Source organism: Girardinichthys multiradiatus, chromosome 24, assembly GCF_021462225.1.
Source record: "Girardinichthys multiradiatus isolate DD_20200921_A chromosome 24, DD_fGirMul_XY1, whole genome shotgun sequence".
In the NCBI taxonomy this organism is placed as follows: Eukaryota; Metazoa; Chordata; class Actinopteri; order Cyprinodontiformes; family Goodeidae; genus Girardinichthys; species Girardinichthys multiradiatus.
The window spans coordinates 19,070,629-19,093,223 of record NC_061816.1 but is presented as its reverse complement, the minus strand read 5'-3'; the positions used below and the strand labels follow the sequence as shown (position 1 = coordinate 19,093,223).

General features: G+C 38.4%; 2 protein-coding genes across 6 annotated transcripts in view; both read right to left on the bottom strand.

The window, feature by feature from the left end:
* LOC124861709 (transmembrane protein 47-like) overlaps positions 1-6,369 on the bottom strand; it is a 49,387-nt gene extending 43,018 nt beyond the window's left edge. The window contains exon 1 of one of the 2 annotated variants that reach the window (XM_047355632.1): positions 6,194-6,369. The gene's annotated coding sequence lies outside the window, so the exon portion shown is untranslated. The remainder of the gene's footprint in view (positions 1-6,193) is intronic. The other variant, XM_047355633.1, reaches the window with a different exon arrangement.
* Positions 6,370-10,097: 3,728 nt separating this feature from the next.
* Positions 10,098-22,595, bottom strand: part of LOC124861780 (cilia and flagella-associated protein 47-like) — a 60,914-nt gene continuing 48,416 nt past the window's right edge. For all 4 annotated transcript variants that reach the window (XM_047355712.1, XM_047355713.1, XM_047355714.1 and 1 more), the window contains exons 56-67: positions 21,877-22,052; positions 21,426-21,533; positions 18,097-18,208; positions 17,748-17,852; positions 17,323-17,479; positions 17,129-17,209; positions 16,797-16,944; positions 16,494-16,678; positions 15,505-15,670; positions 12,913-13,074; positions 12,013-12,181; positions 10,098-10,307 (exon numbers count right to left, since the gene is read on the bottom strand). In XM_047355712.1, coding sequence (XP_047211668.1) covers positions 10,188-10,307; positions 12,013-12,181; positions 12,913-13,074; positions 15,505-15,670; positions 16,494-16,678; positions 16,797-16,944; positions 17,129-17,209; positions 17,323-17,479; positions 17,748-17,852; positions 18,097-18,208; positions 21,426-21,533; positions 21,877-22,052 — 1,689 coding nt within the window. In that variant the 3' untranslated portion in view covers positions 10,098-10,187. The remainder of the gene's footprint in view (positions 10,308-12,012; positions 12,182-12,912; positions 13,075-15,504; positions 15,671-16,493; positions 16,679-16,796; positions 16,945-17,128; positions 17,210-17,322; positions 17,480-17,747; positions 17,853-18,096; positions 18,209-21,425; positions 21,534-21,876; positions 22,053-22,595) is intronic.

Genomic DNA, 22,595 nt, shown 5'->3' with positions numbered 1-22,595 from the left:
TCAGATTCTGATTCTGATATGTAAGAAAAATGCAGGTTGTGTCAGTTCTATTTATTTTAAATATCTGTATGGACACAATCTTATCTTTACAATAGAAAACATAAAAAACTATTAATACTGTATAGCCCAGTTAGAGAACAGACCTCACCTCCAAAAAATGCTATTGTAGGTAAAGCGCTCGCTGGACACTGTTGGAGGTCCTGCAACTGACCCTCTGACCTGAACGTTCTCGATGATCCAGGAAACGTTACTTTCTGGATCTTAGCAGCAGTTTTCTTTCATTTAAGGCCATCATGATCTAAAGCAACGATGACCAAAATGTTCAACATCTTATTCAGGAAAGACAGGTGAAACAAGTGAAAGGACAGGTGGACTTCACAAAATAGATGGCATCATGAGGAAGGAACATTATGTGGAAATACTGAAGCTACATCTCAAGACATCAGCCAGGTAATTCCTTGATAAAAATTTATGTAAAACTCACTTTGTGTTTTAACCATTTTCAGTTTATTACAGGCTTGAGCCTTAGTTGCTCCTGAATATTAGAACCAATGTCCTTTAATCAGAGGGTAAGGGTTTGGGTCAGATGGTTGAAACTTGGACACAATGGTGTGTTCCACCAGGACAACTATCCCAAACACACATTAGTGGAGGTTGGAGCTATTCTCCAATAGTTCAGGTTTCAACCCAATTGAAAATATTTTATATTGCCCCATGAAATCAACAGTTTAAAATTAATTCAACCAATTCTAGCATCTGATTACCCTGCCCAATAATTTAAACAATGTAAAATGTTCATATACATATTTGTTTCAATTTTAAAATTTTTAGCCAGGACTGTTCCTTTGAATTTAAATCTAGGGTTCCTAATATTTTATATTAAAGACTGTTAAAAAGAAAGGAGATAAATACCTATTCTAATGAAACACTTTGTATTTGTCCCTGCAGGCCATAGTTTAATAAACAGGAATTTTTTGTATTTGCATTTTTCCCGGCAGTGAGATGCTTACTGAGTTGTTTTTTTTTTTTTGTAGGCTGCCTTTTTTGTGGAAATGCATTGCCTAAATGTGTTATTAAAGTCACCAAGGCACTTTGTGAGCAACACATAAACCAGCGACTCTGTTTTCATTATGACTGATGTCTTAACACAGCTTGAACCATCTTGATGGGAGCTCAGTTTCTTACTGTCACTAAATGCTGCCCTTTAGGAAGGATGTTTGTCTCACATCAAGATTTGAAATGCACAAAAACCCCCTTGCAAATTTCCCATTTTCTTTTCTCCTGCATGTGTAATGATAGCTTTTTATTACACCGGTTCATTAGCATATTTCATATCCTGCTGCAGAGCTTTTCCTGCTCTCTATCTATCTTCATGGACAAGACGCAGGTGCTGGCTGAGGATTGCTTTATGAGAAATGAGAACAAAACACAGAGATGTAAATAGGTCCACAAAACCTGATAATCAGTCAGTGCGAAACATGCACTTAGGGAACTTGTGCTTCTGGAGGAGTCTGGGAATGAGGTTTGAAGACTGTTAAAGTCACCAACACAGAGTAGAGCATGAATGTGACGTGGAAAGAAAAGATTACAGGACTTTCCACATTTTTGTACAAATAAAATCTAATTTGCATTTCTATTCAGAGCATTAGTCAGAGAAGTAGTCAAGAGGCCCATGGTAGCTCTGGGGGACCTGCAGAGTTTCAAAACTCACATTGGAGAATTTCTTGAAAGGACACCATGCATTCCATAAAGAACAATAATACGTGAGAAGAAAGCATGAAGTTTTGTTCAAAATCTGCTACACGCCATACAGAGTACATAAAAAACATGTTGAAAAAGGTGCTGCGGTCAGTCGAACCTTTTGCCACACTTTTCAGATTCTTATTGTTTAAAATGCCAAAATCCATTTAACATTTTTCTTCGATTTCCAAAATTATGCACTAACTTTTGTTTGTCTATCCCATAATATCTATGCAAAAAACACAAAAGATTGTGGTTGCAACATCACAAAATGTGGGTGTGGGGTGCTGTATAACAATTGTAAATTAATGCAACAACTAAAATAGTTAAGATGCAAATAATGCTGCAGATACCAGCCAAAAGTACACTTTTAGCCCTTCAAATGTGAATCTTTTTTGTTGTAAATTTTCAGATGAACACAGAATGCTAACTCCTACAGTCATCAGCAGCATGAAATGCCTCACAGTAAAATGCCTCACATGTCACAGCTGAGGTTTAAGGCGGCAAATGGAGGAAGAAGATGAAAGCAGCCTCTTCTTCCTCCGCTTTGCTTCTGTCATGTTCGAGGGAGATTTGATAGGTGCGAGCTCACACATACACACACAATCACGCCCAGAGAGAGAAGAACAGACGCACACACATAAAATGTTCACAGAGAAGGGTAGCAGCAATAATTAGATTTCACTTCAAAGAACCGAGCTCTGGATTTGTTGGGACACCAGGGCTGATGTGTGATTGGCTGCTCAAAGTAACAGGTGCGGGACGGAGAGCCCCAGGACACCTGATCATTATCTGGTTTTGGGATACTGCTGGCTTAAGTGTGTATGACTTTGCATCTTTGCATGTGCTTGTGGGTGTGGATATGGGCATTTGTCTGAGTTTACTGAAAAGTACTACTGTGGTAGTCACTACACCCTTCCTGTAACATCAAGACAAAGTCTGCTTTTGCTTATTTTCAAGTGATGATTTAATTTATCTTAACCTGGCCCTATGTGAAAATATAATCCCCCCACCTTGTTAAATCATGAATGTATAACTTTTATTAGCTCAGTTCCAATACCCACACACTTAAAACTGCAAGACCCGAAGAGTCAGGAAATTATTTAAATAGTACCTGACTGACAACAAGATAGAGGCTAGAATATTTCAAAACGCAACACACCATTTCCAGATCTGAAGAAATTCAAGAAGAGAATAGAAACAAAGTCATTGATGTCTATCAGTCTGCTAAGAGTCCCAACCCCATTTCCCAACCTTTGGGACTCCAGCAAACTACAGTGAGGGGCATTATCCACAAATGGAGAAAGCATGGAACAGTGGTGAACCTTTCCAGGGGTGACTAGTAATCAAAATTACCCCAAAAGTGCACTGTACATTTGATAGGTGATGCATTTATCAACATCTACATATTAATATTCCAGCAGCACTGAACACTTCTTTGGGCAGAAGGGAAGGGATGCAGTCTGAAAGAGATTTGTAGGCCAGAGATGTTTCACCTGTTAAAGACTTTAACTACTTTTCTCCAGATCACTTCATAGTGTCCTCAGCTGATGATACTCCTACTCAAAATAAACCCCTTTTCCTGCATGTAGCATCATCAGAGCTCCAACAAGCAGTGTTTTATGACATTGTTAGGTTAGGGTCAAATTATGTGAATACTAAACAGCACTTATTTGTCATAATGAGCGTTTGGTAGAACCAAAGTGCAGAGCAAGGATGCTGGAGCCAGACGTATGTAGGTAAGTTTGAGGTTTAAACACTCTCACTCAAGGACCAGGCAGGGAAAACAGAACCAGACCAGAACACCACAAACCAGACGTAACATTACGCATGATAACGAAACCATAGGCAACCAGGGAACATATATACAAACGGAACAGCAGGGGGAACCAATAAACGACAAGATCAGACAATCAGGGAAAACTAGAGACCGGTGTGGGACAGGCTACAGGAAACAGAAGGTAAACAAAAGATCAGACCAGTTTAAATAACAAAAACAGACTCAAACACGGACTATTTGGTTCCTCATGGATAGAACTGAAAAAAACTAGTTTCATTAAAGTTAATGATTGTATTTTAATAGCTGCTAAATTTAAAGACTGATCACTGTGTTAAATTGTTTTATTCAATGGATTACATGACTTAGAAACATGCAATTGTGACAAAAACTTGTCATGAGATGATATTGTGTCTACAGCTAGAGATTGTTCAGTTTCTGTCTAAAGAAAGTGACTTAAATAACGGAATTCATCCATTCATTCACTGTCTAATGTGACATGGCTTACATGATGTGACATGATTGGTTCCTCAGACCTCATGACGTCTCCTCCTCTAAAAGCACAATTCCTGAGGTGCTGTGTTCTGATATCAGAAAGACAGAAACGGAGAACTCTATAAAAAGCCTTGCCTGAACAGATCAGAGTGGACTGATCACCCTTTTGGATTAGATGCAATAAAGGTTTATTTATATTGTACACTACAGTTCCAAATTTAAAATGGGGGACCTTTAAAACAGGGGTCTCCAGAACTTGATGGATGGAGTCCTGCTACTTGCTACTAAAATGCTTTTCTGCTTCAACACACCTGCATCAAATAGTTAAGTCAATAACAGAATTCTTTTGCAAATGATTGCATACTGAGCAGGTATTACAGTAATTTGATTCATGTGTCTTGAAACAGGAACACAAAAGTTGGTCCTCAAGGACTGGAGTTGACATTTATAGAGATCAGAGCCTGAACCAACAGCTTGCCAGTAAAAGTGATGCTCTGGCTAAAATAACAACAGTTTGAGCTGAGATTCTACCTCTTAGCCTAAACCAAAAGATGGAAATGTAGGAAGAGCATGACCAGAAGTGCCAGATTTCAGACCACAGTAAGGCACTCTTTCCATTTCTGTCCCTCGGAGTTCAGGTGCTTAAAGCTGATGGATCAAAGTTGGCTCCAAGAATGTCAATTTACCCATTTTTTCCTTTCCCCTTAAGCTGTTGAGGCTTATGATAGACTGAAAAACCCTTGATAACTGATAACCATTCAAAATATTATGTAATGTCTTTTAAACATTTATTGCATCATCATAAAATGTTCAATTAAATTGTAGAGGTGAGTTGAGTTAGTTTAGTATTTATTATTTGTGTATATGTTTTTACTTAATTAACCATTTGCAGATAGAGCTTAGTGTGATTCATTTTGCATATTAATAAGCAGCGACCAATCGCAAAAAGCGATTGGTCGCTGCTTATTAGTTAGCTTATTTGTACATTTATTAGTTTTTTAAGTGCTGATAATTCTAGTTCTAATTCTGAATCAATCTTACAGAAAGTTGAAGACTTTATCCTTCAGACTGATTTTTGATAATTATCGACCTGATTGATTTATGACCTATTAAATTACTTTGCATAGCTTTATCACATTATCAGTTGCATGTAAGCATGGGGACTACATGTTCTTTGGAATAATTAGATATATTAATAAGTGAGAACGATAAACCTAGAAAAATATCTACATGGATAACTCTTCGTTCTTCTGGCAGGCAGTCAAATAACTGGGTATGCATTTTAGGGAGAAGTAGCCCCTTGTTTAATTACTGTCATGCTAATTGAATCCTTGTGTGAGTGATGTATGGGTAGAGGACTCTCTGTGACAAAATGAAAATGAAATGGTATTAGGCAGCCAACTAGATAATCCATTTAGAAATGTCTGAGAACCGAGAAGGATTAGTTAAAACAGCCTCATTTGGCTTTTACTGTCAGAGGACATCAAAGTTGTTTGAAATGTAAAATGATTTAATTCCCAGATGCTCTCTTCTTTCAGCTCAAAACCAGAAATTTCTCACAAAGTAATACAACTTGTCCTTGGGAGATAGGGTGATAGCCCTGTGCTGTATTTATATTTATTTAATTATGTAATGTTTTTTTTTATGTTAATGTTCACCTTCAGGTTCAGATTTTGATAGACGCAGTAAGAAACCCGCTAAACTATACCGAGGCAAGAAACAACTCCAAAAACGGTTTTTCCTCACAATATCTTCCAAAACACAAGTAATGAAAAATAGGACTCAGTGCTTGCATTCTCAGTTTACTTGTATGTGCTGGTTTATTGAAAACCTCAGGCAAAGTTTGTTTATTTATTTGTCAAGGCTAAAATGATTCATATATATACAATATTTGAAATCTTTCGGGTCATATTTAAATGTCTCAGATCCTCAAATAAAGGTTTGTCAGACAAAGATACCAGAGTGAATACAAAAAGCAGTTTCTTATTTTATTTGTTAAGGAAAAACCTTCCCCCAAAACTTAACTACTTGTGCCACCCAAAGCTGCAACAACCATCAAGCATTTGTGATAGCTGTCTTTTGCATACTGCAAAGAAACCTTGACCCACTCTTCTTTGCAGAATTGTTTAAATACTTTTGAATAGCACTGTATAAATTAGAAGATAACATGCTAGCGCCTACCATGATGAGGTTGAAGCCTTGTTATGAACCCAGTGTAGGAAGTGCTGCTTTAGTTTTTACGACGCATACTAGAGAGCCCATTGTGTTCTAAGGATTATTACTATTAAAGTATTGTCCAAAATTAACTTATCTTGTACTTGCAGTGTAGTGAAGAGGTGTTATCCATTAGACAGCGAGTAGCTACTAAAACTGGTTTGCAGGAAGCAGGAGAAACTGGTAGCAGTAGGGAAAACACAGATAAGTAACAGACTGAGAGCAAATTCTGTACATATCAACTAGTTAATATTAACCTAAGGTTTGGCGCTGAAGGGTGTACTGGATGTACTATGGTCGGTACCTGTCAAGAAATGTCAATTCAAGAAACAAAAGTGAACCAACAACTGTGTCATAAGCAACTTAATAATTTATGTAGACTGAAGAAGTACCTGCACAAACCATTTAGGGTGATCAGATCTGTTGCTTTTTCCATTCTAGCACTCTGCAGTTACTTGAGTTTGTTTGACTGCGTCATTCACACAGTAGATTTAAATTCCTAAATCAAAAAGTCGCACTTCATCCACTGGCCATGGAAGTGACCGGTCCAGGATGGAAATCCAGACATCCCTTTTCCCAGAAACACTGTCCATCTTCTTCTGGCGGGTCCCCATAAGGTAAATAAATATATAGTGCCTGTAGGAAGTTCTGGGTCTGTCATAGGGTCTGCTCCCAGTGAAACATGCTCGGAACACCTTAGAGAAGAAGAGGATTCATCTTGATGAGATGTCCAAATCACCTCAATTGATTCCTTTAGTTATGATTTTCCAGCTAATGAAAACACGACATTTAAGATTAGAATGTTACATCAGGCCCATAAAAACATTTTTAATACAGAAGTGTTGGCTTTATGAAAAGTATGTTTGAAGGTAGTTTTCTTTTAAAAAGTACTTTTAATTTATTGAACACGACTGTCTGTGCACTGCAGTTACATGCTTCAGAGTTCCACCTTCTGCATTTCTCAAATTGAAGATAACTTTTTATGTTTTGTTTGCTTGTTGACTTAGAATTGTCCATGGCTGCATCTTGATCCATCAAAAAATATATATTTTTTCTCCCATTACTAATCTTAATATACTAACAGATTCGGCACCTCTACAGCCTGAAGGTTTTGTCCATTCCTCTTGGCAAAATGACTTGAGCTCAGATTGTATCTCTTTGCTGTTCCTGCAACTCCACGGCATGATGCCATGTGTTACCATGGAGATGGTATTTTAGGGCGACGCAGTGTAAATACATAGCATTTTTCTTTCACTTCACTCTTCTTTCTACTGCAGTTATGCACTACTTTGTGTTTTCACATAAAATCCCTATAAAATACACTTTTTGGCTTTATTGTGACAAAAGTTTTAGAGGTGTGAATACATATATACATACAGTATTTGTAGTGTAAATCTCTGTCTTGTTTATAGAAATGTTTTAAGTTCTTGTTTAAATTCCACAAGGAAAATTGCCACTGCATATTCTGTCCCACTGGCTGACCTCTGGTGGCCTGAAGTGAAAAACAAGAAAAGAAAGCTCCGACTGTCTTGTTTTGTGCAGAGGTCAGGGGACCTGGTTTGTTCTGCTTAGCTTGGGGAGTCCGTGCTTGGCAGCTCGTCATGATTATGAATTGAACATCAGCATGATATCTTGTTGCAGCGGGGAACATTGCAGACACCAATTACAGGCGGCTTGACTCATCTGTTGCTGGGGCAATGCAACCACAGAGGGAGGCAAAAGGGGAAGTCCATTTCTGCAGGTCATCTGGGGATGGAAATGAACAAGCTCCAACCTGCAGTGATGCACTTATACAGGCAGATGCTCGGGTTTCTGTAGGTACACACAGAGCTTCTCTTGATTTGTCACACAGATGGTATGCAAAATAGATGCACAGCAAGTCCTGCTTTCAATCTGCATTTTATCCAGCGCTTTTAGTGTTCACATCATCTGCTGCCCCCATCTATTTTCACTCATCACCTTTCATTCAACCATCTCCCCACTCTTTCCTTCCCTTCATATCAAATCTTTTTCCCTGTCCCTCCGTCAGCTATCTTGCGCTTCCTTCCTTCATCTTCCCCTACCTCTCTCCCTCTTCATTTTTAACCCAGCAGGCTGCAGATGGTGCTTAATGGACGCATAGTTGAGCGTAACTGCCTTGTGAATAATTTCAAAGGCACAAGGTGAATCATAGGACAGCTCAGTATGTGGACACAGAGATGGGCTCTTACACATACATATGTAGCATGTCAAATGTCAATTTCTATTAAATGTTTTTGAATTATATGGCATGCTATGATCCTTTACTGCTTGACATTTTTGCTTAAACCTGATGGTCTCAGAAAGGTGAAGCCTGACAGACAGTATGTCCTAATCTACACAGAACACTAGGGGAACCAATCCAGAGCAGTTCTGAGGTGGAGATGGTTCTTGCACTGTAGGAGCTCATGAAATGACGAAGGCTCCTGAGCTTTAGAGGAACAATCCAATCTTCTAATTAGCCTAATTCTTTTCCATCTTTTCAGCAAGCTGTCTGACGTTCCTAACCTAAACATTTGTTACACAAAATCTCTACGCACAGGGACTTCAAAAACCTATCTCACTCAAACCTTTCCATGTTTTGCCACCTGACCACAAACTTCAATGTGTTTTTCTGGTATTTTATAAGATACACCAACACAAAGTGGTGCATAAAAAGAAAATAATACATGGTTTTCAACATTTTAAAAAAACAAAAATCTGAAGTGTGGTGTGTTTATATTCAGATCCTCATTACTCAACCATTTAATGAAGCCCAATACAACCAACTGTGTCCACCTAATTAGTAGATGTGCCTTTGAGTAAATTTATATCAGTATACATACAGCTGTTCTTTGAAGCTCACACATGGTGGTGAGAGTGTCATACTCTGGGCATGCTTTTCTACATCAGGGAATCTGGTCAGTTGATGGGAAGATGGATGGAACTACATAGATGGTAATACAAAGCTGAGGTGGGACAATCTGCAGACAATTATAAGTTTTACACTCCACAAATCTGCTCTTTATAACATGTGGCAGAAAAAGTCTACAACACCCTCATTAAATCGTCCCTAGTGAGACATGGTGGTGATGCTTTTAACATGTTAGAACCACAAACTACAATGTCATTTATTTAGGATTTTATGTGACATCAACCCAAAGACGTGCATAATTTAGAGGCAAAAAAAAGAAAAATATTTTCATTATTTATTACAACACACTGCACATCATCCTGAACATACCATTACCATGGTTATACAAGGTGGTAATAGCATCATGCTGTGGTAATATTTTTCTTTAGAAGGGACAGTGAAGCTGGTCAGAGGTGATGAGAAAATGGATGCAGCTAAACATGGGCAATCCTGGAAGAGAAACTGCTGCAGAAGAGTGGGGTGGAGGATCATCTTCCAGAAGGAAAAACGGCCCTAAATATTCAGACTAAAATGGAACGGTTCAGATCAAAGCATAATCGTGTGTTGGAATGGCCCATCTAAGTCCATACCTAAATCTAATTGGGAACAGCAACTCATGCTGTACCTTTAGCATGATGACTTTTGTAGAGCGTGGAGTGATGTCAAAACATGCAATTCCTATTTCAACATGTATGAATGAATGATGAAGTTCTTTTCCTAGCACTAGTTGAAAACATTTAAAATGAAAGGATTGAGGCAACATTACTTGAGGTGGATTAAGCTTTCATTTCCTTCCCACAAGGTAGACTAAATATATTTTGGCATTAGGAGAGAAATAGCTAATTAGAGCTGCTGATGAGAAACATCATGTAGTTAATGAGCCTGGAGCAGATGAGAAAACTTTGTGGTTTAAGAGACAATGTGACAAATGCATCTGGGTAAAAATATCAAAAAAAGATGTTTTTGAAATAAAGAAGAGGTTTTATTTTTTTGACTTTGACAGGGGACGAATCAGGCAGAGAAGGAAGATGAAGGTTCTGGACCACAAAGTTACGTTGACGTTCTCTGGAGGGAAGCCAAAAAGCTGTCCTTGGTGGATGATTTATGGAGGAGCAAGGAGTCCTGAGGGGTTTTCCCTCTCACATCATAAATCCACTGCAAGTCTGCTGCCTGCAATAAAAAGAGTTAGAACTGAACAGTTAGGTTCCAGGAAAACTATGGTATAGCAGCCGAGGACACGCACGCGCTCCTGCTGTAAACAATATGTCATGAAATTTGTTTTCTTGTAATAAGATGTTTGCTTGTTAGAAATGCTTCATTTCTGTGTTTAAAAGATTATAGAACAAACATCTGTCTACTTTGTTTTGAGTCCAGTTTAATCATTCAATTTCATCATTCTTCAGCAGCAAGTGTTTTGGTGAGATTCCATGATTCAGGGTTCCTATGGTTTCCCTATTAAAAAAAATCCACACAACTACTTTTCTGAGATTTCAGTCTTTTTTAGCCCATTTGTGAAGTATAAACATTAACGTTTAAATGGATTTATGGCAGATACGCCTATAGGGATCAGACATTGGTTATGGAACCTGGAAAAACCAGAAACAGGAAGGAAATCCTTGGAAGAAATCATTGAATGGGTGGATAAATGCATGGGATGAAGAATAAAGTCTAGAATACCAATCTTATCCAGATACTATTTTGCCTTTTATATTTATTCAGAGCTAAAAATGTAATTCCAGACATTTCCATGAACCTTATAATCCCACTGTAGCAGTGTCCTAGGATTTAACAGTAAAATGACCTCAGTCCTGTTGTCTGATTTGATCTGGTACTGGGCTGGTACTGGTTCCATGTTAAAACACTACATTAAGACAGAACTAGAGGACATAGAATGTAAGCTGTCAGCACACTTAACACAAAACAAAAAAAGGCAATACAACAGGCATCAGATGAACTAACATACGATAACTAAGAGTAATTTATAAAAATATACTGGAGTCATGTTAAATATGATCAGCTAAATCAGTGAAAAGAGTTCAAAACAGATTTATAGATCAGGAACTGTGAAAAGCAGGGTTTTGCTATTTTAAAACCAAGTCTAAATGATTTGGAGTTCGCTTCCTGCTGCCACAGGCTACATGAACAGCTGAGGTGCTTCTGTAAGAAATAGGTTTCCTTTTTAAATGGTGCCGATGGTGGTAGGGGATGGTCCTGTAACCAGCGGGTTGCCAGTTCGAACCCTCGCTGTGCCTGTCTCAGTCGTTGTGTCCTTGGGCAAGACACTTCACCCTCCTTGCCTGCTTATGTTGGTCAGAGGGCTGAATGGTGCCGATTGTATGGCAGCCCCACGTCTGTCAGTCTGCCCCAGGCCAGCTGTGGGTACAATGAAGCTTACCGCTGTCAGTGTGTGAATGTGTGGATGACTGATTGCAGTGTAAAGCGCTTCGGGTTCTCTGGGGACTTAATAAAGCGCCATGCAAGTGCAGACCATTTACCCATTAAATAACTTTTTACATCTTTTTAGCTTCATTTCTAAACACCTCACTCATAATGAAAATAGCTAACTTTGATTCTTCTTCCCTCAGTAACATCCACACCCGAAGAGTGTTGTTACTACTAGATAAAAAAACAACAAAGAAAAAACGTTTTTTTGAGGTTCAGACCAGATGGTTACCTGTCAGGGTCAGACAACCTGAAAAATCAAATAATACATTAAAATAGTTAAGATTATAAAATATAAATCCTTCAGATCATCCAAATGCTTTCAAAAAGATAAAAAATTAATAAATCAGACATCTGAGTCACCTAAATAACCAGACGTATACAGTGGAATTCAGGAACCTAGAAATGAGACCTTCCACGTGAAGTGATGTACCTGGACAGCCAGTCTTGCTCTGTGTCTCTTGCAGCTTGCAGTGGGGGTGAAGGACACAGAGATGAGAGCTCCAGCTGTGCCAGCAGGAGGTAACATCCCCGAGGTTGGAGTCACAGTAAACTCAGTGCTGCTGCCTGGCAGGAATGTGGCTTTGAATGACTTCGACCTCCTGCAACCAACACTGAATTTATTACTTCTACAACACATATCATGAATACATGAAAGGTTGCACACAAATATGGAAACTACTTCATAGTGGAAAGCTTTCCCGGATCTTGCTGCTTTTGAATTAGAAATCTTGAGTCTGAATGTACGTTTGGAAGGATTTTTAATGAAGTAAGAGCGTGAAAATAGTAAGAATTGCTAAATGTTTCTTTAAATAAAAATAAAAAAAACATTCTAATGTGTTTAAAGAACTTGAAATGTGAAGTTTTCTTGATTTGCACTTCAAATACTCTAACTCCTAAAGGTTTAAATTAGGAATTTGACCTTAGACCTTTTCTTGTTTCCTTATATCTAGATTTGTTTGTGGTTTAAAGTACAATGACTATTTAAGTCAATTTGAACATTTTAGTTGATTTTATTTTTATATTTGTCTATTTTCTATATATTTAGATGAATCTAAATCATACTGTTTGGTTCTGGAAAGTAAATCTGTTGGCTGAGGAATTTTCTGAATAGGATCACACTCTGGTGAGACCATATGGACAGAAAACTTTTGTTATACGGCAAAATAAACCTGAATAAAATATTATTAGAAGACATGAAAAAAATAAAAAATAAAATGAAAACAAAATACAAATTAACTCCTGGTCTGGGTCTTTAAAAAAAAGACAATACAGGAATGAATGAGAAACTTTCCAACGTGTAAACAACTTTTATGAAATCAAATGTGCAAACCTGGTGGTGCTGGTGAGACGGAAGCCCACAGCTGAGGTCCTCCCTAACTCTGTCGTTTCAATCCAAATAACATCATCAACCTGAGGCCTCGTAGAAATAAGAATGAAGGGAAACTCCCAGATCTTGCCAGACAAAGACTGAACTACTAGGATGCCTGAGGACCTTTAAAATAATTAGAATAAAAAGGTTCAGCTCCTTTCACAAGACACATTCAAGCTAGAACCTAAACATATTCTGCACGCCTTGGTGTGGTGATGTAGGACTAATACTGAAATTAGAGGTTTGAAGTTGCATGGCTGCTGTTACACCTCTGATCCAACTAGGAAAATAGTCATACAGCCCTGTTCACCATTAGGTGTAAAGTGAGGAGCTGTGCATCATATTAGTGCTCCATTATAACAGACAGAAGATAAGGCTGTGTCCAGATGAACCATGAAGGAGGTTTCTGTTTACACGGTTATCGTTCTACTGTCTTCTGAAAGTTGAAGCTTGCAAGAAAAAAACTCAACCATGCAGTTTTTTTAATAAGTTTCATTAAAAACAAATTTTAGTATGAGCAAAAAGCAACATCTATAGGAACTCTGTTTTAACTTTAGACTTGTAGATAAGGGTTGTATAAAAGCTCAAGTGATAAAATACAGAGTAGCTCATATGCCATTCAGGATGTGATTTATCAGATGTTTCTGATTAATGCTGCTTGTGATAAGGAAGACATTAGTTGGCTTTAATGCGCTTTAAAAAGGAATCCAAACCTATAAACAATTCTCTGACACAGAGATGAGCATGTTTTGATTTAGTCCTACACTTTTTTATTCTTTCACTGCAAATTATCTTTTAGCATTTCTATTTATCTTAGCGAACATGATCCACTAAACTGGTCGTTAATATTCCGGCTTTGAGCTTCTGATACCAAGTCTCCTCATCTCCACTTACGGCCCAGATATAACATGTAGATAGAGAATGGAAGAGCCCATTAGCGGCACCACCCCCCGTCGCTTCCTGATGGCAAAGACATTAGCTCTCGGAGGTATTGATTCTACCGGTGCATGCCTCGTTAATGGATCTTCTACGGAAGACTAGAGCTGATAAATGAATCCTTTATTTACTCAGCAGGATGTCCCAAGCTCTGGAGTGAAGGCTAGGACAAGGTTTCTACATTTCTACTTGGCATTACTATCATACTGGAGACGTTTTAAACTCAAGACATGACTGTTCACCTAAATTTAGAGGCTGGAAAACGAGAACATTAACATAAGAGGCAGCCAAAGCCTCCCTTTTAACTCTGGATGAGCTGCAGAGATGCAAAGCTGATGTGTCAGAACTTGTTGCCATGAGACATCATGTTTGCCACATGCCATGAAAGGGAGCACATCCAACATGAATGACGTTGCATCAGCTGAGACCAAAATGAAACATTTTTTAACAAACAATATGTGTAGCAGGGCATATAACCCAAAATCCATAATCTCCACTGTTAAACATGGTGATGGCAGAATCATGATGTGGGAGATGCCTTTCTTCGACGCAGGGGATTCAACAGAAACACACACTGCATTCCTATTTGTGAAAAATGTTTAACACTATGTACCATTTATACACCACTTTATTATTGGTTTATCACATTAAAAGCCAAGAAAATAGAGTTCTGTGGTGCAATGCAAAACAAGTGAAAACATACAAGGGGCATGATTGGTTTGTCAAGGCCCATTAAAACCTCAATAAAATAATAAAATGTGTGTCTGCAGAACAACATGACGGATACAGCATCTAGTTAACAGATGCTTTCTTATTAACTGACATTATTTATAAATGCCAGACAGAGCTAGAATCTTGCCCCTAAATGATCCCATGGGGATATAACCTAAAGGGATGAGTGTTGTTAAACCACAGGCAGCCACTTTAATGAGTTGGCCTGCCCTTTAGTTCAAAGTGAGTGCAGGAAAGTTTGCAGCAACAAACATTAAGACTCAGCATATGCAGACAGTAAAAAATGAACACAGTAACCACACCCACATGGGAGAAACACAATGAACACTGGAAGAAGAGGGACTGAGGGAAGAAAACCTGAGATTAATGAATGCAGACAGTATTTGGACACCAGTGAAGGCTGGGAGATGTGGTTTGTTTTATTCTGATTTATCCCTATTGTTGTCCCCTAACCAAGCAGTGGGAATAGTGTTCTCACCACAGGGCTCTGTTTTTGTGTGTGCATGTGCTTTTGGATTTCTTTTCTTATGCTTATTATTTCCTTATGCCCATTAAGCTTTTATTTCATAAAGTCTGTGTTTCTATGTGTATACTGTGAACAATGCCTTGCAAAACCATTCATAGCAACTGAACTTTCTCACATTTTGTCATGTTTTAACCACAAACCACAACAACAGGTTTTCTTCCAGGATTCCCCTATATTTCGCTCCATCCATCTTCCCATTGATGCCAGCCTTCCTCGCACCTGCTCAAGAAAACCATCCCCCCCAGCATGATGCTGTGACCCCCATGTTTCACTGACAGGTACTTTTACACAGCTCTGCAACTTCATATCATCAACAATGGGAAAGAAGTTTGATTCCATGTGTTTAGCAGCACAGCTACCTGCATATCCGGGTCGGAGAGTAGGTCAGATGGAGGGTGAGCATGATGATGCCACTCTCAGGATCTCTCCTTGCTGCCTGGATAGAAGTGGAAAGACACTCGCCCAGCCCTGAGGTGTCAGCTTCAGAGTCTGAACAGATCTTGCATAGAAAGTCTTCCATCAGAACTGTCCAGGGGAAGAAAGGAGCAGCGAGGTAAAATTGCAGAATATTTAGTAAGTATAAGAGAGAATATGCTAAAAATTCTGGAGGTTAAATAGTCTGTAAAATTATGATGGATATGCACACCTTTTGCATTTTCCCTCTATTTTTGTTGAGAGAAAAGTCTTTTCTCATGTTTTTATTCAATAACAACTTTATTGAAGTACCGACGAGGATCAACTGATATTTCTATTTAACAGGGATAAATTTAACCTTGGCACTAAACAAAAAACACATTTCTTCATATTTTCATCGAAAACGTTTGAAATGGTTTTATTTCTCAAGCCAAAGCTTTAACCCTGACAATTCCATTTCAATCAAGTCTATTTGTATGCAGCGTTCCTACACATTTAGAAAAAAAACAAATGGATAGAGGATGGATAGAACTCGGAGACAATGTCCAGGGAAAAGGCCTGGAAATGCAAATATTTTTCCATACTTTATTTTTTCTGTTTTCATACTCCTCCTGACCGGGAAGATATTTAAATCAAATTCCAGACTTTTTCAGCCTACGGAGGAGCCCATCATGTAGAACCAATACACAACAAAAGTAACGTCAAGTCACTTTAAAGGGCAAAACAGCTAATTAGCTTCCAGATAACATTTATGAATCATTTACAAGTCAATCTACTAGAGATTAATTCAACTCCAATTAATTTCACATAAATGCAACATCATCAGGTTTAGGAGGTCATAGTTCATTACTGCAGAGAACTATGCACTTCTAGCCTGTATGTTAAGCATTCGTTTTGAATCTGTGCACTAAAAAAAATAATTAGATGAACTCACCCTCCTGCACTTTGAGCTCTTCGTTCCCTGGCACATATCCAGTGAGTTTTACATCCACTGTCCTTTCAAGCTGGCACCCCACTTCACACTGGAGAACGGCAAGTGGAGAGTTCTCAAAAGGAGCCTCCACTGGAACGCCACAGAGGGGGTAAATCCAAGACATGGGTAAGAGCTCTTCTCTCGACCTGAGAGATTTATTAACAGGTTTTAACACTGCTATATTTAAGATTTGCAGAATATGTCCTAAAATTTTTAATTGTGAAGTGGTACTAAAATGATGTATGAGCAACAGCACATAGTAACCTTGTGGAGTCTGTGTTTAATGCAATACTGTAGTCCTGATTGCTGATGGGCTTCATGGTGATGCAAAGCCAGGCCTTTTGCAACCCCACGGATTTAGGCGTAAACACCACCGGCACATCAACTTTTGCCTTTTCACTGATCTGCAAAGCTACATCCCAGAAGAAAGACAGACAGAAATAAACTTTGTATTAAAGTTTTGTGGAAGGACAGCAAGGCAATGACCTTGACATCAGGTGTAAATATGTTTTAAACTAACTGAGAAACAGCAGTCTAAGTAGGTCCTAAACTATGGCTCTGACAGTGATAAAAAAACATTATAAAGTTAGTTAAACCTTCAGCATGGCTTAAAGGGCAAGAGAAGGTCTTCTCATCACTGACTGGTTTCCAGTTAGAGGCATCACTCGGGTCTTCCACTGAAGCATAAAAAACATATATAGTGTGTATCGAGATGTCTTAGCATTTCACATGGCAGCAACAAAAAAAACAAGAAAGTGTCCATCTGGGAAGAGAAAAAAGGACCAGTGACCTGTAATAGTGATGCTGAGCACGGCTTGACAATCAGTAGGGTTTATGTATGGAACAACAATGGAGGTACTGGAGCCAATCAGGCAGGACAGGCACAAAGGCTCCTCAATCTCAGGCCTGAGGCCACATCCACTCAACAAAACACAGCAGTCCTGCAACTGAAGAACAGCAGGAACAAAATAAATACAAACATACCCAAAGAGAGAGAAATGATCTTATACTGAGCAAGTAAATAGGACTGAATGTAAATACATGCCATACTTTTCAGTTTTTTTATTCGTACAAAATTTATCATCATGCTACCCTTTTTTCCTTTTCGCAATTAAGTTATACTTTGTGTTGACTTATGCCAAAAGAAAAAAATATATATTGAATTCTGTGGTTGTAAACTTTTACAAGGCACTGTATATGTGTGGATTTATTCACCTTAGAACATGCAAATAAGATCTTGCCATGGTGTTTCTCCTCTCCAATGGAAGAAGGACTGAAGCGAACAACAACATTGGTGAACGACCGCGGCGCCAACATGAGCTGAGATGTGCAAAAAAAATCAGGACAGGCAGGAAAAAAATGATACGGCAACGTTAAATGCAAGACAATTTCAAAGTTAAATCACAACTGAATAACTAACATCAACAAACTAAACAAAATATAAGATCAACTGAACTCCAAATCAATTATTACTATTGATCTTGTCCAGGGTGAAGAGGATAGGTTGAAAACCATGTTGGTGACGAGTGAGAAGACTAAAGGAAAACAATGAAATGGAACAAACCGTGTCTGCTGAATCCATCTCCAGTGAGTAGTTTCTGGGGTTAGTGTTGGCTACAATCAGCTCCAGGGTCTCAGCTGTTGGGTTAACCAGAGGAATATTCATTCTGACCCATCTGAAACACATATCAATGGAGCACAATAAGGAGAAGCTAATAGTTCGACTAACCAAATATCAAAGCATTAAGCGACAACATCTATGCATTCAAATAGTCTTGATAACCTTTATGCTAACACATGAACATTCTTGAGGAGTGCTATTTTAATTTAGAACCTGAGGCTGGATTTTACCAGAGGGGTTTGAACTGAGCAAAGTTTATTGTGGTGACTTTAAATGGTGTTCTATTTGAAAGTGAATGCCAGGTGCAATCAAAAAGCATTTTTGACCAAGGTTTACCCATTTCTTTTGAAAAGAGTTTGTTTATTTCCCCTTGCAGACAAGAACTGATTGTCTTTTACACAGTCGAGCTATTTTACACTTGTGTATCAGTAGAAAGGGAGACTGAAAGAACTTTTGGTATTTTGGAAAGCTATCTAAAAAGACCTCAACTGGATGAACACAAAGTTATTCCTGGAAGCTGTAAATGTACCTGTGATTCTTTAACTGGTAATAATGTGCGTAATCTGAATTTAAAACTTATTTAGAAAAGATAGAAAATTGTTGCATTATTACAATAAGTAATTTCAGAGCCTTCGCAGAGCTTCCTATAGATTTGTTTTTACCTTAATTTCTTAAACGTTTGATATGACAAGATATTTCACTTTTTTTTGTTTGGACTCTCCAAATACAAGTACAGCTCAAAAAACTTTTATATTGTGAAAAAGTTAAATATTTGTTTTGATTGATTTTAGAAAGTGAAACTTGAATTATATAGAAAAAACTAAAACATTACATAACATCCAATAAAAAAGAAGATTTCATTTTTTATATTTATTTATCTATTTAATTTCTTTTTTATTTCTATGCTCTCAATACTTGTTTTGGGCTCTTGTTGCATGAATTACTGCATCAATACAGTGTGGCATGGAGGCAATCAGCCTGTGGTTCTGCTGAGGTGTAATGGAAGCCCAGGATGCTTTGATAGCAGCCTTCAGGTCATCTTCATTGTTGGGTCTGGTGTTGCTCATCTTCCTATTGACAATACTCCATAGATTCTCTCAGGTCAAGTATGCTGGCTAATCAAGCACATTAACGCCATGGTTATTGGACTAGCTTTTGGTACGTTTGGCCGTGTGGGCCAGTACCACGTCCTGCTGAAAAATGAAATCAGCATCTCCATAAAGCTTGTCAGCAGAAGGAAGCATGACATTCTCCAAAATTCACTGGAAGATGGCTGTGTTGAATGTGGACTTCAGAAAACCCGGTGGACCACTGACTGTAGAAACGTCACACTGGACTTAAAGCCATGTGGATTCTGTGCCTCTCCACTCTCCCTCCAGACTCTGGGACCTTGATTTCCAAATGAAATGCTAACTTTACTTTCATCTGAAAAGAGGACATTAAAGACATTTTTTCGGCACTAGTGGCCTTTTATTTTTTTACAGTAGGCAGACAGGAAAAAGTGGGAGACATTCAGCAAATGTAGCCGGGTCCGGGACTCAAACCCGGGACGGCCGCCTCGAGGACTGTAGCCTCCGTATATGGTCGCGCGCTTAACCCCTACACCATCAGTGCCACGCCCTGAAAAGAGGACTTTAGACCAGAGAACAACAGTCCAGTTGTTTTTCGCCTCAGCCCAGGTAAGACGCTCCCGTGTTGTTTCTGGATCTGGAGTGGCTTGACACAAGAAAAGCAACATTTGCACCCCATGAGTAGGATTCATCTAGTGGCTCTTGATGTGTTGACTTCAGTCTCAGTCCACTTCTAGTGAAAGTCCCACAGGTTCTTAAATGAATTTTTCTTGAAAATCCCCTCAATGCTGTGATTATCTCCATTGCTGGTGTACCTTTTCCTACCACACCTTTTCCTTCCCTTCCATTCAAGTTTCTATGAATTTGCTATAACCTAAGATGCTGAATATTGGTTTTTCGTTCCATGTAGGCCCAAATCTTAAAAATTACAAGGAATAAAGCCCTGAAATTCTTTCACTGCATGTGTACGTGTATGAGAGTTCCACTTTCTGAAATGCGTGACAAAAAATATAAAACTTTTTCACGATATTCTTATTCTTTGAGCTGTACTTATAACATTTAGCACACTTTGGACCAAAATTTCTTATATCTAAACAGTAATCTCTCCTAGGCCAGAGACCAGCTACTGATCTGATGGGAAACCCCACAAACATTTAAGTTTGGACCAGGATGTTTTCCAGAAACAAAAAAAGGCAGAGCTGCAAGCTGACTTATACACATTCAAGAAAACTTTGTTTTTTATGGAAAGAATGCTACTAAATGTCACTGTCATGGTTCTTGTGCATAAAGCTGCAGGGTGGCTTCAAGGATGAGCTGCCTCAGTTGCATAAATGTTGTTTTGCTTTCCAATGATGTGACACATGTGTACCCACTCATACACAAAACTTGCATATTCTGATGGCTCGCTGGTGAGCCATCAGAATTTAATGAGCCTAAAAGCTTCATTGTCTGTAGGAAAATATGCACTGACAATGAGGTCTGTCATATTTGTTTATCTACATGTAGAGTAGAGCTATCTACTCACATCACATTAGCCACAAAATTACCTAAAGCGGGTCCAATGACCATGATGTTACTGTGCTTGATTGGCCAACAAACTGGCCTGACCTGAACCCCGTAGAGTATGGAGTATTATCAAGAGGAACTCTTGAAGTCTTTCACGATATTCAGATTTTTTGAGATTTACCTGTACTACCATCTTGTTTGTTTTCAAAATGGAGAATTAGATAATAATTATTCTTTAACTGAAATATATTTATTAAGACTTTGTTATAAAGAATGTGTGTGTTTGATTGAAATTATTTCCATACTGTTCTATATTTAACTTTTCTATGTGTTATAACCTGACATGACATTTAAAGTAAACTGATGTTATGTAAATGTACTAAAGTTAAACTTTAGTTTTCAGAATAAATTGAAATTAAAAGCTACCTGCTTATTAGGAGTCTAGACTTTCCAAGGAAGGAAGAAGTGTAGATTTCTTCATACAATTTCAATTTCAGCCTTTATCAAGCATCTTTTACTGAATACTTGAATTCTGTAACATTCTTCCTCAGTCAACCTTAGTTGCTGTTCATTTAACAGTTGCTCTTTTAAATAAATACACATTAGGCATTTGAGCAAACTGTAGGGAAGGAATCATGTTCTCTCTCAGCCCATTTACCTCCATGCAATAGTGTGTGCCGGTGTATGTGCACCTACTTGCCCAGATGACAGCGAGCCTGTGGCAGCGTGATGACTGAGGGAGGGAGAGAATAGAGATCCAGTTGATACCAGAACTCCCCCACAGGCTTTGACTGGAACACCACACTAGAGGAAAAAACAAACCAAAAAATGTACCAGCAAAAATTCATAAAAGCAGCAGAGATAGTTCAAAGAAACCAAAGCATTGTGTCATGAGTCATTTCTTTATTCCTTAATATTTTACTTACATGGAAACATACAGTATTTTAATCTTTTACTGGTCCTTAACAAAGTTTAGGATGGTTGGTCATACTTTTTTATTTTCAAATGACAAAGAAATTAAGGATGTATTTTGTAGAATAATGTTTGGCCTCATGATACATAAATCAGTCACACAAATTCTGACAGCTTTTTACTTTGTCCTTCAAGTGAGCTAAGCTTTAGTCAGCATTAGTGCAGTGAGCCTCACCTGCCGGTGCCCTTCCCTACTCTGACAGGGGAGTAGGTAACTTTGTAGCTTAGCATTCCCTGTGGGGGAAGTGAAATCCGGTCAGCCCCCGTCAGATCACTTCCTTCCAGGCACACATCCAGCGTCAGCAGCTCTTCTCCTGGGTTACTGACAGGTATCTCTATGGCAACTGAGCTCTAGGATGAAAACATTTTAAACAGCACACATGTGCTTTCTTCCTCTTGTGATGTTGTAAACATCTTTTGATCAAAGTGTAGAGGGAAGGTTACATTTTCTATATTAGAAGCAAGTGTCAGAATCATAAACTTGAACTAAATATAACCTATTCACTGCCTTTTTGTTAGAAAAGCAACACCATACACACACCACAGCTCTTCAAGCTAATGATAATGTACGATACTAGACACATTATTAAATGTTTATTAGCCATTTTATCATTAACTATCCCAAACCTAGGCATAACTGGCTATTTATTTATTATATACCCCATTATTGGCTATTACTATTTTTAACTATTTCATTGTTATCTATTTTTGCTATCTCATTGTTAGCCATTTTATTATTAGCTATTTTATTGTTAGGGTTTTATTATTGGGCATTGATAGTACTCGTGCTCATCGTCTGCTGCTTCATCCGAGACCAGGTCGTGGGGGCAGCAGACTCAATAGAGATGCCCAGAATTCCCTCTCCCCAGACACGTCCTCCAGGGGGAGCCCAAG